The sequence below is a fragment of the Canis lupus genome, chromosome 32 (assembly GCF_003254725.2).
Source record: "Canis lupus dingo isolate Sandy chromosome 32, ASM325472v2, whole genome shotgun sequence".
Lineage (NCBI taxonomy): Eukaryota > Metazoa > Chordata > Mammalia > Carnivora > Canidae > Canis > Canis lupus.
The window spans coordinates 29944627-29962293 of NC_064274.1; the positions used below are offsets into that span (position 1 = coordinate 29944627).

Here is a 17667-nt window from a genome sequence, read left to right on the forward strand (position 1 = left end):
AACATCACTATGGCTTATATGCCAAGAGGATACCACTGATCAGTTTTAGTTATTTTTATTAGTAACTATTAGTTATTTCTAGTATACTGGTTACATCAACTCATTCTTGCTTTTATGATTTGAGCAATGGCTGGTTTTGTAAGATTAAGCCGTGAGGAAAAACAGCCAACTAAAGGGGCTACTTCAATTATTATAACCAGTCCCTGAATGAATATACTGCAAATACATTATGTGTGAATTTGAACAATGCAACAAAATATATGTGGGAGGATCTTACCTAATAGGCTTCATTCTACCCCAAAGTTACCGGTCAGTCTACTAAAGAGTTTTTATAGAGACTCCATTGTTTTCATTTTGTTAGATGTTTTTCTTGTTTTGTACCAAGATAAAATACACAGCTTGATTTCCTGATAATCTTGTACTTCTATACTGACAAAAATACCATTTTTTCATCTTAGGGAGAATGTTATAAGCTAATGAAACAACTTTTTAACTAATATTACTAGTATAATTTACAAGCCCACTGAAGGCAAGCCTGTTCCAAATGTGTTTCATTTGGTTCTGTCCTCATATTTCAATTCTGTCTTCCTTAGAGCTTCTGGGTGCCTGAGTTTCTAAACCAATGAAATGAATACAGCCTTATCTGTCCCTGGAAAACTGTATCAAAAGGTTTTAAAGACAAAGGCATTATTTAAAGGCAATTCACTTTTATTTAAAAAATATCAGTATTATGTTTCTTGCATAGAGCTGCTAAAAGCTAGTTTTGGGGTTTTCTTTTTTGCTTGTTTATGAGCTTTATTCTATGGATAGTGCAGATACCATTCTTAAAATCTAAATACATGCCCTGTGGTACGTGACTCAAGTGCAGACATCAGTAAGGACTCACATTCAGCTTAACATATATACACATACAGAAATCATTGTAGATTGTACATGTACATGGATTAATATGCATACATATTTCCTAGCTCCGTTTACTGGGAGGGTCTTAGCAGCAGTGACACCTCAACAGCAATGAGCACACTCAGCACCCAGGTATTGGTTCCTAAGTTCCAACAGAAAGCATTCTCCAATAAAAGGAACCAGTGCTCTTTGGAGAAGAGGCTGATTCTGGTGCTGGAAGCCTATAAGACAAGTCTAGAGTGACATCTCCTACTTTCTTGCCAGAAAGTATTTAAGTGCTCAAAAATCAAAAGGATGGGGGCACATTACAGACACACAGGAGCCAAAATGACATAACTCCCAATAGCTGAGCTGGAACAATTTGAGCAATAAAATAAACATTACTCAAAGTCTGAAAGAGATATACATGAGTCCATACTCATATAAATAACTGAATAAATGGGACGGGTGAGGAGACAAATCTTTCTTACAGAAAAATTCCAAGAATCATATAAAGAAATTCCCCTTTCCAGCAGGTAGAACAGACTCTTGCCCACCCCCCACCTTTCACAGACTGATTTGGGGACTGGCTTCCAAGGAACAGAAGTATGGAAAGGGAAAAGTAATAACTTGACAGTGGAGAAACCCAACAGCCACTACCTACACCAAGTGTTTGGAGTTACCATACCAAGTTGATTACATTCAACTACTGATATGATCTGGTGAGAAGAACCCTTCTTCACCTCTGTGGTTTTCTTCCTGAAAATATCCATAACCCAAGGTCAAATATGAAGGAAACACCAGACACGCCCAAAGTGAGGGGCATTCTACAATACACCTGACCAGCACTCCTCAAAACTGTCAAGATTATGAACAACAAGCCTGAGGAACCATCGCAGACCAGAGGCTTATCAGAGGCATGATGACTAAATGCAATGTGGTATCCTAGATTGGATCCTGGAAAAGAAAAATGACATTAATGGAAAAACCAGTACAATCCAAACAAAGTCTAGAGTTTAGTTAGTAATTACTGATGTTGGTTTCTTAATAAATGTTTCATGATTATGTAAAATGTTAACATTAGGGGTAAGGCATATATAACAAGTCTATATTATCTTCGCAACTTTTCTATAAATCTAAAATTATTCCAAGATAAAAATCTTAACATAGAAAAAAAGCTTCTTTGGATCTTTGTGTAGAATTTGTGACCATGAACTAAAGATTTTATAGAATTCTAAGTCTGTCCTCTTGAGAGCCAATGCTGCCAAGAAAATCCATAAATTTATTGTAAGTTTAAAGTTACCTGGTCAAGTATTTCAATGGCAAATATTGATAAAGATTAAATATGGACAATGGATTATAAAACTGTTACCTTTTTAAAAGTATCAATTAAGGGTTCCAAACATTTAAGTTAGAGCCCAGTTTGCTCAATTAGTCACAGGGATACACATTTCTCATCTCATAGAGGACACATCCTTAGCAGAAAAGTTCCATCATCTCAGTTTGGAAAGGTATTAGGTCTTTAGCAATGATATCTATTTAAAGTTAGGAATGTAGCCCCTTCTCCAGAACATATTTTTCTCTTTGCTCACTTCTGCCTGTAGTGACTTAAAAAGAACCACTTCTGGAGCTGTCCTTCTCTGACATTTTCAAGCAGTTTATCTTAATAACTTTGGCTATATAAGCTACCCAAAAGCTATATGGTGCTTGGGATCCAAGGCTAGGGAAAGCCCATAGCCAGCGGGAGGCAAAGAGCAGTAGATGAATACAGCTGTGCTTTCCAAAGGGTGGAAAAGCTTTCAACACATATAGACATTTTCAGAGGCAGCTAAAGTCCTGTGATTTGCTTCTAAACATCTACTAATAATTTCCAATGTAAATGAGAAATCTACAAAAGATAGTTCTTTGTATCTTGCTTTACCATCCCTTTTGACTCCACAGTTAAAAATTTTTTAAAAAGTATCTAGAATAATATTTATTAAGGCAACTATTAAGAAAAGGTTTCAGACTTTTAAAGATATACCTGAATCTACTATGAGGACCAAGTGCTAGGAAATAAACACCAAAGCATAGTAGCATATAATTCTCTAATGTGTATGTGAAGTAACTTCTCATTTGTCTCAAGAAATCCATGTTTTCTTCAATTTAGGCAAAGGTTATAGCAAAATATGATATTTGTCATATGAATGATTCATAGAATGGGAGTGGCTTTTCTGAATTTTGTTCATATCACCTTACAAACACATTACGTAAAACCTACAGATCCTGGTTTTGCTCCCTAAGAGGCCACTAGCTGATGGTTCCAATTATATTAAAAAGAGAGAGAGAGAGAGAGAAAGACATGGAAACCTTGTCCTTATAACTAGTCTTATCATTAACAGAAGTGAGACTTACTCATATGTTTAACGGGCTCATCAAGCCCATTCCTCAACAGGAAAACAGCATAGAATGTGTTAATTAAAATAGAAAAAAAAAAAAGATCCTTCCAGGAATAAATGTATATTTAAATTTTTATAGTAAACATACTTCTAAGTGAAGATTTCCCCATATTTCCAAATAAGACAGTGTTTAACATACCTTGTAATCAGTTTTACATTTGACCTCATTGTTTTGGTAAACACAGCTGTGAAAATTGAGTACAGACTCCTTTTAAAATATTCTCTCCTTAACATGCACCTCTCTCTGAGATTGGTCAAGACAGTTTGGCACACTAAGGAACATTGTCCAGGAAGATCACTTTTCCCATTTTTTGCTTTAGTCTGAAGTTTTAATGTCAAAGTAAAGTCTTAAAATAATCCTTTCACAAAAATAAGGCAGCTTTATACTGTAAAGCAGTAGTTCTATATTCTTCTGTCCTGTCACCAGCCATTAGCATCTTCTTCAGAGATCACTTTTTTCTTCATAGCGACACCTACATGCAGCTCGTTGGCTGTCCAGATATGGCTTGCAGCCTAAATGTATAACACTGTCAAACAAGAGCTCCACTGTTGTTTCACATGCTGCAAAATAAGAAAGGGCTATTACTGCTGGGCAACTGAAAAGCACCGCTCTCTCTTCCCATATATTACATGTCACAGCACGGTGTCAAGTACTCCCTTACTGGGCACGTAAACATCTGTTACATCAATGTCCTCTCAAACCTTTAAAGGCCAGAAGCACCTATAGACAGACAATCGGTGTCAGTGTCTTGGGCACGTATCTACTTTTTTGTTTGCTTGCAACTGTTCAACCCAATTTTTTTTTCTACTAGGCCAACAAGTCTCTCTCAAAAGCACTGATTAGTTCATCACTGTTACTTTTCCTTTTATTTGAAAAAAACACTAGAAAAGATTTTTAGGTGTAGAAGAAATTAAGGTTAAAAATAGAGAAACTTCAGAACATTTAATTATGGTTGACGACTTCTATGAACTGATCATACATCATTTAAGATGCTTAAGATAAATGGACCCCGCTCTTGCTCTCTCTTTCTCAATATCCCAATTTGGCTTGGGAAAGGAGACCTAGAAATCAAAAGTGTTTTTTCTCTAGCAGAGTTTAAAATTGTTTTTAGGACTATAGAAAAGATAATGGATTTACTTTTCTTATTCTAAGACGCCTGTAACAGCCAGGTGAGATTATCTCCATAAAATTCACTTACAGAGACACTGCAGAGTAGCCTTTAGTCATCTAAATACTTCTTGTTTCAAATACTCATGTTAAGGAAGAAACTATTCATTGCAAAATCCTGCCATTTTTAAAGTTCTCCAAAAGGCTGTGCCATTAAGGAACACAACCACCATAGAAGTGTAAAGGCTATAATTATTCAGTAGGGCACTGCAAGGAAATTGGCTTCATCATTTAGCCCGGTTAGTAGGTCCTTAGATCAGAAGACAGGAAATACATCCATGTACTATTCTGCTGCGCAACTAGTTTGCCTCAGCTGAAAGCATGCAAGGGAATTCAGAGGCTGGGAGTTCAAGCTGCACACCTGGAGCAGACACTTCTTCCCTGACAGTTATTATAGGAATTCAGAATTAGACCTATGACATTGTTTGGGGAATATTGCAGTAGACAGAACACAAGTTTTAGAATCAGAAGTATGCAATTTAGGACAAGTTACTTTTTTGAATCTCAGTTTCCTTCCTTGAAAAATCAGTGTACCACTAACTACTTCTTTGGGTTTTTGTGAACATCAAGGAAAACATATCTAAAATATCTAGCATGGTATCTTATGAAAAATGCCTAAAAATGTTAGTTTCCTTTCTTGCACCTTCTCTTCTGATTTCAATGTATGAAAAATACTTCAGCTTAACAGTGAAAAGATTTTGTAACTTTTAGTATTTGTACAGTGATTTGTATTTCCACAAATATTTTATTGTATTTTGATGAGAACTCTATGAGATGGGTACTATTTTATAAATGAGAACACTGAAACACCTTTACCTTTTGCTGACTTCACTTTTTTGTTTTTTTTTAAAAGTATTTTATTTATTTATTCATGAGAGACACAGAGAGAAAAAGAGGCAGAGACACAGGCAGAGGGAGAAGCAGGCTCTCCACAGGGAGCCTGAGGTGGGACTTGATCCCGCGTCTCCAGGGTCACGCCCTGGGCTGAAGGTGGAGCTAAACTGCTGAGCCACCCGGGCTACCCTTCACTTTGTATCCCTACACTCTGACTATGACTATATGTTAAATCCTGTAAGTCCTCCTAGCAAATCTGGGGGTGGTTCCAGGGACCCTCCTGACACAGATACATATGAAGAAACAAATTTAAAGCTCAAGTCTTCTAAAACTTCCCACTCTAAATCCTATGTGCTGTGTTCTTAAAATCACTGGATCCAGGATTTCAAACTTTAGCCTCTGGATCATTAGAGTCATTAGAGATACACTACAGGGCACAAGATCTTGGATGATTCTTCTCTGCCTCGCACATACCCTCTTCCCAAAGTCTCCTAACACTTTTTGCTTCCATGACTATAAATCATTTAAGATTACAAAATCAATGACTCCTCATCTCAGGAAATTGAAAGGGCTGTGTCACAATAGATATAGTAATACGCAGTGGAAGATTTCTAGTGGTAAACCCTGTACTAAAACATAAAGCAGTCAATAAAATTTTACAAATAGCATTGATCTCCATCCTGCTGGATCATCCTTACCCTGAACATGCTGAGCTAGTCCTAGTGTTTTCTGCACATCCCGGCAGATCTTAGAGAGGCAATACTGGAATTCCTCATCGCAGTCATTCTTGCTCTTGCCACAGGTCTCATAGCACCTGTCATGTTGGTTGCAGCACTTTGTCAGGGAAGGGATGCCAATATTAAGCTGAAAGAGGCATTTGGATGGATTATTGTTGATGAAATTCAAAACTCCTCTGCTGAAGTATTACATTCAAGTAGACTTAGAAATCAAGGATGATTACTGCCCATTACTCCCCCCACATGCACCCACTATGGCTCTCAGCTATGCCTCAAAACTCCCTATTTTGCAATATTCAGTTACCTGCCAGTAACAAATGTAACTTCCAATTGTCCAAAACACACTTTTAAAAACAGAAAGGTCAGGATAAGAGCAAAGATAGATTTTTGGATATTTCAAAGTATTTTGTACCTCTCCCTCTATAAAATATACTTTATATGAAATATCACTGAAAACTTTTAAGCTTCTACAACTCACATTTTGTTATTGTAGTTCAATCTCTAAGTGTTTATCCACTCCCTAAAGATACTGTTCCTTCAAATCTACAGCTTATCTTTAACTGGTTTTATTAGCTTTATACGCAAAACGCTTGTGTCTAGGAATCACTCATAAACATTTTTTTCCTGTAACAGTTGGTTCAGATTTAGCCTCACCTACCAAAAACCCCCATAGCTACCTTACTTAGCTTTGTTTTAATACAGAAAATATTATGCTTTATCTATACTTTTTCATCCTAAGTAGCATTAATTCTACACTTCAAACTTTTAAACCATGTGTGTTACATGAGAAAATATCTTTCCAACAGTATTAACATCTATGAGATTAAAAAATAAAACATGAATTTTATTCCATTTAGTTTTGTTAGGACTTACTAAATGTGCTTTAGCTATAAAAGCATATAATAAACCTAATTACCATTACAACAGGCAAAATTATTTGTAACCCTGAGAATATACTGACAGTCTTGCATTATTAAGAGTACCACCTGGTTGGGGTGCTTGGGTGGCTCAGTCAGTTGAGTGTCCAAACTCTTGATTTTGGCTCAGGTCATGATTTCAGGGTCAAGCTGTGCACTGGGCTCCACACTCAGCAGGGAGTCTGCTTGAGATCTCTCTTCCCTCTCTCTCTGCCCCTCCCTATCCCTTTATCTCTCTCTAATAAACAAATAAATCTTTAAAATAAAAAAGGAACACTAGTGATCATAAAACTTATCAAATAAGAAAATAATATTTACGTGAACACCAAACAATGGAGAGCCACATCCATTCGGTGGGGAGGGTTTATAACCATAACGCGGGAAAGGCTTAGATCCTGTAAAATATAAATGGTATCATAATTAATTTTCAAATATGACTTAAAAACATGCAAAAAAAGTCTATGATGTACTAATAGACTAGGCTTGGAAATATTTAATATTTGGGTACTGACATAAGCGAATGTCTTTATTTTAAGCCTATATACCATGCAAAACATGTAAAAGCTACTCTGCACTTCAGGAGATTTCAGAGTTTATATGCCAGACTGGGTCCATATGTATGAAAGACAAATCCACCCTGTTTCCCATTTTTTGTTTAAAAACTTATGGGGCAAGAACTGTATCTTCCCAACCTTCAGCCAATACTCCACTGCATGCAAACCTCCATAACCATTAACTAACCAGTTTACTCACAGAGCTTAACGCAATGAACATTTAATTACTTTAACACCATTTTAAGACATTACAGGACCATACATTCTAGCCTGGACTCCAACCAATCATTTCACAAATACATTTCTTTGCCAGCTAAGGAAAAACGTGAGGAATAAACAAAGCATGGTGAGCCATATTACTCTGGTTCTATTCTCCCTAATAGCACCAATGGTTCCGTAACAATGAGAAAGATGACATCACAGCAATCTAGAATGCTGCAAAGTACTTTAAAAACAGCTCTCCTCATGAAATCTAAAAATCGCTTCAACATCCCTAACAGTAACCTACTTTCTCTTGAATGTTTCCCATAATCCTCCTCCAGTATTAAGAAATAGCCTGTTCCATTGTAGAATGGCACTAACTGTTAAATTCTTTCCAGTTTTCCTATAAGCAATCCTCTACTCTGGGGAACACACAATGAGCCAAGCCAATTACCTATTTACATGATAATCCTTCCAACATTTGGGACTACCCTTTATCTTCAATTCTAAAAGCAAAACATCCCTAATATCTCCCCATAGTTGCTTACTTAGGAAAAAAAAAAAAAAAGGATCCACCAACTTTCAGTCAACTATTATTTATTGCTATTAGACTTAAATAAAGATAAGTTTACCCTCCAAAAGTAAAATATGAGGAGAAAAAGCAACCCTTCCAGTAATCAACCATCAAAATAAGTAACCCACTCAAAGTAAGGATCTAAAAATGGCTTAAGTGAGTTGCTGAGATTCACATGCTTCAGTGAAGTAATAACAAGGTAGAGCCTAAAGAGAATATAAACTGATGAAAATATAAAGCTCTAGCCTGTTCCAACCAGTCTGAAGAACAGTACGTAGGAAGAGAATAGTTATAATGGATTGAGGAATGAGGAAGCCAATGACAGAAGTTGGTCTTGTTTCTCCAGCACTGTCCAAGAGGATGGTTGTTTCTGAGCCCTTTCATTCTTAAGAAAACTGTTTATGATTTGGCTTTCCACTTAAAAGGGCCTGGATATCTAACGGGCACCTCAAACTTAAGATGTACCTCCTGATATTCATCCCCAAACCTGTTCTATCCATAGTTCCTTCTCAGATGAAACAACTCCAACATTACTGGTGCTCAGAAAAAAACCTTAGCCATCTTTGATGCTCTCATTTTCTTATATCCCACATCCATTTCCACAGCATGTCTTGTTGACTCTACCCTCAAAATATTCAGAATTTAATCACTTCTTCCCACCTCCACTGCTACTAAACTGCTCCAAGCCACCATGGATTACTGCCATCCCTATCTCGGTTTCCCCACTCCACAGCACTGCCAGCCATGGTCTTTTTTTCAACACTGAACCTGAGTGATCCTATTAAAATTAAAATATTCAGAATTTAATCACTTCTTCCCACCTCCACTGCTACTAAACTGCTCCAAGCCACCATAGATTACTGCCATCCCTATCTCGGTTTCCCCACTCCACAGCACTGCCAGCCTTGGTCTTTTTTCAACACTGAACCTGAGTGATCCTATTAAAATTAAAATACGTTAAATAAAGACTTTCCTCTGCCAAAGCCATCTCCAATGGCTTCTCCTCTTATTCAGGATAAAAGCCAAAATTCTTCCAATGTCTATTAACTCTATATAATCTGCAACCACACACAACACATCATTACTTCTCTGATCTCATCTTCCTACTGTTCCTTCACTTCATTCCATCACATCTGGTCTCTTCGTTATTCCCAGACATGCCAAGTCTGCTCCTGCTTTAGTGCCACTGAACCTACTGTTCTATGTGGATGCTCTTCCTCCCCAGTATCTACATAGTTATTCCTTCACCTTCTCAGCAATGCCTTCTCTGACCATACCATTTGTAGCATGCATAACCCTCAAAAATTTCATATTATTAGCCTACTTATTTATTATCTGTCTCTCCATACTGAAATATAAACTCTGTGAGGGCAGAAATTTCTGTGTTTCATACCTTTAAAGTCTAGAACAGTGCCCAGCATATGGTTAGGTTCTCAAAAATTATTTGTTGATGGATGAATGAATGAATCAATGAATGAGTAGGTGACTTGGAAGGCAAATCCCCATGGCAGTTCTAATACTCATTATAAATAAACTGGTACTGCTGCTTATCCCTCAGTCTCCTTTGAGTTTGGTGAGCATTAATCAACCTCCAAAAGCCTGATCACTTCTAGTTTGTCATATCTCTTTAAAATGTGCCATCCCAAACTGAACACTGTAAGGTGAGGTAGATAAAGTACTTGTATCAATAGAGCCTAAGACAATTAGCATATATTTTAGCCATGTCTCAATGCTAAGACACATGAGAGAGTAAGAAAAACTATCAGTTCTTTCTAAAATAAACTTTCTAATATCTACTGCTAAATACTCTACAGCTTAAATTTTGAACCTAAATATTAGATTGGGAAATTCTGTCTTGTTAGTTTTAGTTTATCATCCAAGACTTCCTGTACAGTTTAAATTTCGAGCTATTCACTCAATATCACTGGCTGCTCCCAGATATTTATAAACTTGAGACACAGATACTAACCAAGGCAGAGGTCTGCAACACCCTCCCACAGACCAGCCCTCTCTATAAATAGCTGTGAAGTCATCAACCCCATCTTCTGGGTAGACCACTCAACCAGGTGTGATTGGTTGTGATAAATCAAGTTTTCTCCAGCCTACATTTTTCATGGGAGTATCACGAGAAACTAGCCATCTGATGTACTGTTTTCTTTGGCCTACCACACTAGAAATCTCTTCACTGAATGGGAGAGAGGCTGGATTAGCATGAAATTCTTGGAGAAGCTATTCTAGTTCCTTGAAGCTTCATCATGATGCTTTCCCATCAGGGGTTTTTAACAATCAACCATTTAAAATGTTTAGAAACTCATTTAGCAATAGATATTAAGCAATGGGTTGAATTTAATCTGGAAAAAGTACAATAAATAAGCCAAAGGATATTTTTTTAAAAGTCTAGAAATAAAAAAAATAAAAATAAAAATAAATAAAAATAAAAGTCTAGAAATAGGAAAAGTAGTATACTTCCTAAACTTTTTTTTTTCAAAGATTTTATTTATTTATTCATGAGAAACAGAGAGAGAGAGAGAGAGAGGCAGAGACACAGGCAGAGGGAAAAGCAGGCTCCATACAAGGAGCCCAACGTGGGACTCGATTCAGGTCTCTAGATCAGGCCCTGGGCTGAAGGCAGCGCTAAACTGCTGAGCCACCACCTGGGCTCCCCCTTCCTAAACATTTTTCAGGTTAATGATTGGATTTACTGCTTTCAATTTAGAAGTATACCTTTATAGGTATCTGAAGGTTACCTATAGGTAACTCATATTGGGCACATTACTTGAAAATGTAACTAACATACTGTTTTATCCTGTTTTCTTTTTTAAAATTTTTATTTATGATAGTCACACACACACACAGAGAGAGAGAGAGAGAGAAAGAGAGAGAGAGAGGCAGAGACACAGGCAGAGGGAGAAGCAGGCTCCATGCACCGGGAGCCCGACGTGAGATTCGATCCTGGGTCTCCAGGATGGCGCCCTGGGCCAAAGGCAGGCGCCAAACCGCTGCGCCACCCAGGGATCCCTGTTTTATCCTGTTTTCAACTTTTTGGATACTACATATATTCCCCATCTATCAGCTGCCAGATTTCTGGCACCTACCCTCTTCCACTAGAATCAAAGGTTACTACCTCCCTCAGAAATTAAGATGGGCCTAGAGTTTTAAAGGCATGTGGGTTTTTAATCTCAAATGTCTACCTTTTTTTTTAACTGGGAAGATATTTCCCTCAATGTTGTAATACTTATACCACAGGAGCACTTCTATTTCTCCTTTCCTTTGTATTTTATATAAATCTATGGAGTTTCTTTTGATATTAAGTCTATAATATACTTTTTAACATTCTGATGTGTGTAATGACAATGATACATAGGTGTGTGCATATGTGTGTATTTATATATTTTCTCATTTTGTAAAAGATAATTACCTTTGAGTGGAAGAATGATCAGAAGCAAGTGAGGTCAGGGAGACAAACCAAAGCAAAACAAAGCATACCTGCTACAGGAGAATAGAGAGGAACAGAGATGGTACCGAAGCAAAAGTGCCAGCAAAACTGAAAATGGAGGTGCGAACATGGGGGAGGCAGTTGTTTCAAACAGAGCCAGTATCTAAAACTGCTCTCAGGAGTGAAGCTGATAAAATGCAATGAGAACCAAGACCTACTATACATGAACTACTGAATAATAACACAACATGTGTCTGGTTTTTGTTTGGCTTTTGAGGGAACCTGCTAATGTTATTTCATCAGAGAGGACTCCCCCCCCCCGCACTCCATCTTAAAATAGAGCCCCTTCCCTTCCATATCCATTCCATGATTTTATTCTTCTAAAATTCACTGACCAAATTAACATTAGCCAGTTTCTATGAGAATGGGAACTTTGTCTTATTCACCTAGAAGATGCCTGAGACATAGTAGGCACCCATGAAATTACTGGATGAAAAAAATGGGAAAAATTCCCTCCTGAAAATGAAATATTCTCTTTCTACAGCTAACAACAACAAAAAAAGCCAAAAACCAAAAAACCAACTGCCTCTGAACCCCAAAATCCCCAGAAAACTGAGAAATACAGATTTCCCAAAACACTCTAAACTGTTTAAGTTCTAAATTCACCTTTAAATTGAAATTACATTTTTAACAAGTTATAGATAAAGTTGCTTATTAAAGATTAAGTTGCTATACATACCAAAAATTACAAATATATTAATTTCATTTTAAATGTTGCTATAAATGGTGTTGTAAGCTGCTAAACATTAAAAAAAATTTTAGCATTTCTACTGGGTGCCAATTTTTGCAAAACACTATGAACTGAACTGTGTCCCCCCCAAATTCCTATGTTGAAGCCCTAACTCCCAATGTATTTGGTGATGGGGACTTCAGGAGGTCATTAAGTTTGGATAATGTCATGAGAGCAGGACAAGGAAGAGACACCAGAGAACTTGCTTCTCCCACCCCGCAACCATGACACAGGACACAGTAAGAAGGCAGCTGTTTGCAACCAGGAAGAGAATCTTCACTATAGAACACTGTTGGCCAAACCTTGATCTTGGACTTTCCAGTGTCCAAAATTGTAAAAAATAAATTCCTGTTGTTTAAATAAGTCTATGATCTTTTGTTACAAGAGTCTGGACAGACTAATACACAAAGCAAGCAAAAACTGGGTTAACACAGAAGAAGCAACATCAGAGTCAAACCAAAATCCATGATCTATCGAGCCACTACCCCCTAAAATTTGTAAGCAAATACAGAAAGATAAGAAAAAAAATGAGACGAGAAGAATTTAAAAACCACTGGGTACAACTACATGGAAATACTATTCATTGAGTCTCCTTTTGTACTTAGGCAAATGCACCTCTCTTGATGCTTTGTTTTATCATCTATATGGACAGATGAAATCTAAAGATCTGCCTGGACTCAAGGTGATGATAGATCTTTTCTAGATAGTTTTTAAAAATCTGATGTAAATACTTCCAAACAGACCAACTTCTTTCACATAAATGAACACTGAAGCAGATGAGAAAGAGAAAGGCAAGGCTGTTGGGTCAAAGATCTTAGCACTGTGCTTCATAGGAAACACAATTCAAACTTGCTTTTCCAAACACTTGAGATTTTAATTCAATATTTAATCTGCAGAGGGCCCTTACGCTACTTTAGTTTTCTGGTCCATTCACTCTCCTATTTTCCTCAAATCTCCAACACTTCCATTCTCACCTTCTCTCCTTCCTACTTCACTGAGAAAACTGAGGCAATCAGAAGAGAACTCGGTTATGTAGCCATCACCATCTAATACGGATATTCATCTATCCATATCCTCTCTTTGTTCCTATTAACAGGGATATGCCATCTGTGCTCTTGGCCAATCTATTTATGCACCAGAACCCCCTCCTCTCATTTACCTAAGGACATGACTCCAATAATTCTCCTTCATTTCTCCCCCAACAGTGTTTTCACTCTCTACTGAATCATTCTCAAAAGCATACAAATTTGCTATTATTTTTCCTAATGTCTTTTTCCCATGGTCTGCCCTATTACAGTTAAAGGCAACCCCATCCTTCCAATCATTCAGGCCAAAAATTCTGAAATCATTTTTTTTTTACCCTACTCACACCTTCCTTCCAAGCTATCAGCAAATCCTTTAGGCTCTTCCTCCAAAATATATCCCCAAATCCAACCACTTCTCACCATCTTTATTGCTATTAACCTGGACAAAACTACCCACATCTTTTCTCTGAATTCCTACACCTGTCACTCTGCCTTCATCTTTGCTCTCCCATTCCCTGGACTCTTTTGCACAGAAGCCAAAGGGATCCTATAAAACATAAATCATTGAATGAGTTACTTATTCATAATTTAGAACATTTTATATGCCAATCTTGTTTTCTATTTTTCAAAAGAAATCAAAAAGTTTTCTTTCTCAAATCTTCTTTGCTGTCAGGGAGAAAAAAAATAAAGAAAAAAATAGCAACCATTTAATTTGTTCTCCTAAATAACTTTACTTCGATCTCAATAAAGCTTTGTTCCCACCTTGGGCGGGATGGCCAGAAAGGAGCAAGCCTCCATAAAGCCAAGCCTTTTGATAAAATAAAGATAATTGAATGCAACAAGTCTGTGTCCTTTAATCTGATCACTCTCTCCCTACCAGCAAGTCTTTTTTTAAGCTCCCTTTACCTATTTACTGCAACTATTAAACAAACACCCTTCCATCACCATGGTCCTCTAGCTTTGGGATTTGTCTGCTTCTGTTTGGTTCTGATTTGGTCACTTGCATTCCAAAATACAGGAAAGGTTGAAATAGTGTTCCAGGGAGACTTCTCAAGTAATAGCAACTAAAGAACAATTTTCATAATGTTGGAATTATCAACATGGTTACTTGGAATCACAGTCCTACGAGCAGAGAGCAGCATTTATTAAGACCACAAAAAGATGTTTATCAAAGCATACCATTTTCTAAATTCTCAATTTCATTTGTGTTTTTTTATGCTGGAGATTTTGCTTGAAACTCCACATGGTAAATTTAGTGAGGTTTGTTGAAGATAAAAAGGGTTAGGTAAAATAAAAGATTAAAGTCATCTTTATAATGTGAACAGTATCCCTTCAACTTGTGATATTTTATTTTTTAAAGATTTTATTTATTTATTCATGAGAGACACAGAGAGAGAGGCAGAGACAGGCAGAGGGAGAAGCAGGCTCCATGCAGGGAGGCGGATGTGGGACTTGATCCCGGGTCTCCAGGATCAGGCCCTGGGCTGAAGGCGGCGCTAAACCACTGAGCCACCCGGGCTGCCCAACTTGCGATATTTTAAACATAAACTCTAGAACCTTTGACTCATCACAAGTTAATGAAGATTGTGAAGCCTTTCCTATCTCAGTAAATGGTAACACTACATCCTTCCTGTGGCTCAGGCCAAAATCTTCAAAGTCATCCTTGACTGGCCTTTCTCCTCAGGTCCTTCCTCAGGTCCTCTGCCTGGGGGGTTCTTACCCCACATCATCAGTGTCACCTTCAGCATTTTCAGATTTCTTCTCAACACTTTCTCCCAACACTGCCACTGCTGTTTTTACTATTGTTCTTAAAACACTGGCATACTTCAGATACATATACTGCATATTTGGTTTATTTCACTTATTTTTTAGTTTACTGTCTCTCCCCACCAGAATGGGGGCTCCACGGACAGGAATTTTGTGTTTTGTTTACTACTGAATCTCCAATTGGTAGAACACTTGAGACGTAACGGGCAGCCAAATATTTGTATAATGAATAGGGATGACTAAGTAAAATTATGACATCTGCTGCCTCAAGAAAGGCAATCATTTAATTTTCAAATAATTCACTTATTCCTCCTAACAAGCCCTACAAGGACAAAAACATTTCCTTCCTGATTGCATACTGGTATTCCTGATTTAGCACTTCATAGCATACAAGATATGGCTCATTCTGTACCTCCACTAACATTAAACTAGAAATTTTGAGAATTACAGGCAGCAAGTGGCATTACAGTTTCACATGACATAGATTTCTTTTAAATTCACCTACATGCATTCTGGTTTTACCATCAGTCACTGAGTTATTATTTTGAACTGCAAAGCATTAAATGAACTAGGCCCAGACTTCTTCTATCTACTCTTACTGGAAACATGATTTCTCAAAATCTTAACATTTTGAATTTCCAAAAAGAACCCTGAGCATCTTATCTGAGGTTCTACAATATTTAAACATTAAAAAAAAAAAAAAAAAAAGATCTCGGCTGAGACACTGTGTTGAGTATTACCAACAAGGCCACCAAACGAGTTCTCAGATTCAAAAAGAATTGGTTGGGACGCCTGGGTGGCTCAGCGGTTGAGCATCTGCCTTCAGCCCAGGGCGTGATCCTGGAGTCCCAGGATCGAGTCCCACATCGGGCTCCCTGCATGGAGCCTGCTTCTCCCTCTGCCTGTCTCTGCTTCTCTCTCTCTGTGTGTCTCTCATGAATAAATAATTAAAAACAAAAAGAATTGGTTAAAAATATGAAAAATCAAAAATCAAACAATTATACTAGCATTAACCAACAATGAAGAGGAGACGTCACTGCTACCAAGTCGTGGCAGACAATTTCTAGAAGAGTTATCAAAACTCTTTCCCAACAATAGGGTACACCAAAAGTCTGTACAAAGGTCGCAATGTATTTCCTGCAGCTCTTTATTAAAAAAAAAAAAAAGGGGAAAAAAACATTAAAGCCAATTCTTGAGACAGGTAACACGTCATGATTAAAAATCTCGGTAAATTCTGCATGTTCGGCTGCCTAACCCGCTGAAATAGCGGCTAAAATCCGTCTGTTCCACTCCATTCCCACGATGCGTACGTCACGAAGTTCTTAGGCAACTTCGCGCAAATAGCCGAGGGAAAAAAGAAAGCGAGAAAAAGAAAAGGTAGTCACTCGAAAGCAATGAAACCACGGAGAGCACCACCTCGGGTGACCTCTTATATTCTAACAACAGTGGTGCGAGCTTCTACCCCGATCGCTCAACCGCAGGAACCGTAAGACTCCAGCCTCGGCCAAGCGTCTCCACAGCCAGAGGACGACAAGCTCTGCCTCGCGCCCCGCACCTCCGCCCCCCGCGTCCCCCTCAAAGACGGCCTCACGGGGCCTGGGCTCCCTCTCACCGTCGCTGCACTTGTACTGGCAGAGCCCGTCCTCGCCTCCCAGGAGGTCCAAGGCGGCGTTCAGGTACGTGTCTATCTTGTGAACGCCGTTGCGGATGGTCTTCAGCGTGGCCCGCCAGTCGGTGGTCTGGGCCTGCTCCTGACACAGGGCAGCGGCGGGCAGGAAGAGGAGGAGCAGGAGGGCGAGCGCCCGCCGCGGGAGCAGGGCCATTCGCGCCGCACCGGGCCGTGCCCCCACGGAGCGCACCGGGCGCCCTAGGCAGCGGCGCCAGCCTCGCGCTCCGCGGCGCCAGCCCGCCCCAAGCCCACGCCTCCTTCCGAGCTGAGGGGCGGGTCCTCACCGCTTTCAGCGAGCTCCGGCGGGGAGGCGGCGCAGTCGCGGAGACGCGCGGCACGGCGCATGCGCCGACCTGGGCCGCGGCCTACTGTGCGCCTGCGCCTGCGCCCGGGCGTGGTGCGTCAGCGAGGCGGGGGTCCCCGCGGCGCTCCTGCGCGAGGGCTCCAGTTAGCGCTGCCGGAGCGGGGGGACTATCTCTACCGCGGCGTCCGGCCGCCGCCCCCCCAGGAGGCTGATTGAGTCCGTCCCTAGTGGCTCCGGCCGTCGGTATATTGAAACAGCCTCCTGGTGGTGCTCGCTTCCGCAGCACATATGCTAAAATCGGAACGATACAGAGATTAGCATGGCCCCTGCGCAAGGATGACGCCAAATAAAATAAAAAATAAAAATTAATA

General features: G+C 39.1%; 1 protein-coding gene and 1 non-coding gene across 3 annotated transcripts; one reads left to right on the top strand and one right to left on the bottom strand.

The window, feature by feature from the left end:
• Positions 1-687: 687 nt before the first annotated feature.
• PLA2G12A (phospholipase A2 group XIIA) lies at positions 688-17249 on the bottom strand. 2 transcript variants are annotated; one of them, XR_004811461.2, is made up of 5 exons: positions 16936-17249; positions 7295-7371; positions 6021-6186; positions 3460-3881; positions 688-1839 (listed from the first exon to the last, which is right to left on the bottom strand). XR_004811461.2 is itself a non-coding variant. In XM_025465901.3 (4 exons), the coding sequence occupies exons 1-4, from the start codon at positions 17144-17146 to the stop codon at positions 3763-3765; spliced, it is 573 nt and encodes a 190-aa protein (XP_025321686.1). In that variant the 5' UTR covers positions 17147-17249; the 3' UTR covers positions 688-3762. The 2 variants fall into 2 exon arrangements, 1 of the variants encoding a protein (XP_025321686.1); XM_025465901.3 differs by having other exon boundaries at positions 688-3881.
• Positions 17250-17563: 314 nt separating this feature from the next.
• LOC112671765 (U6 spliceosomal RNA) lies at positions 17564-17667 on the top strand. The gene has a single exon (XR_003143847.1). It is a non-coding gene; the product is annotated as a U6 spliceosomal RNA (small nuclear RNA).

Excerpts from the sequence above, each read along its gene's own strand:
- PLA2G12A (XM_025465901.3), bottom strand. The coding sequence starts at position 17,146 with ATGGCCCTGCTCCCGCGGCGGGCGCTCGCCCTCCTGCTCCTCCTCTTC. Across the intron at positions 7,372-16,935 it reads CCAGTACAAGTGCAGCGACG|GATCTAAGCCTTTCCCGCGT; the intron begins GTGAGAGGGAGC and ends TATATTTTACAG. Across the intron at positions 3,882-6,020 it reads ACTAGCTCAGCATGTTCAGG|CATGTGAAACAACAGTGGAG; the intron begins GTAAGGATGATC and ends CTTATTTTGCAG.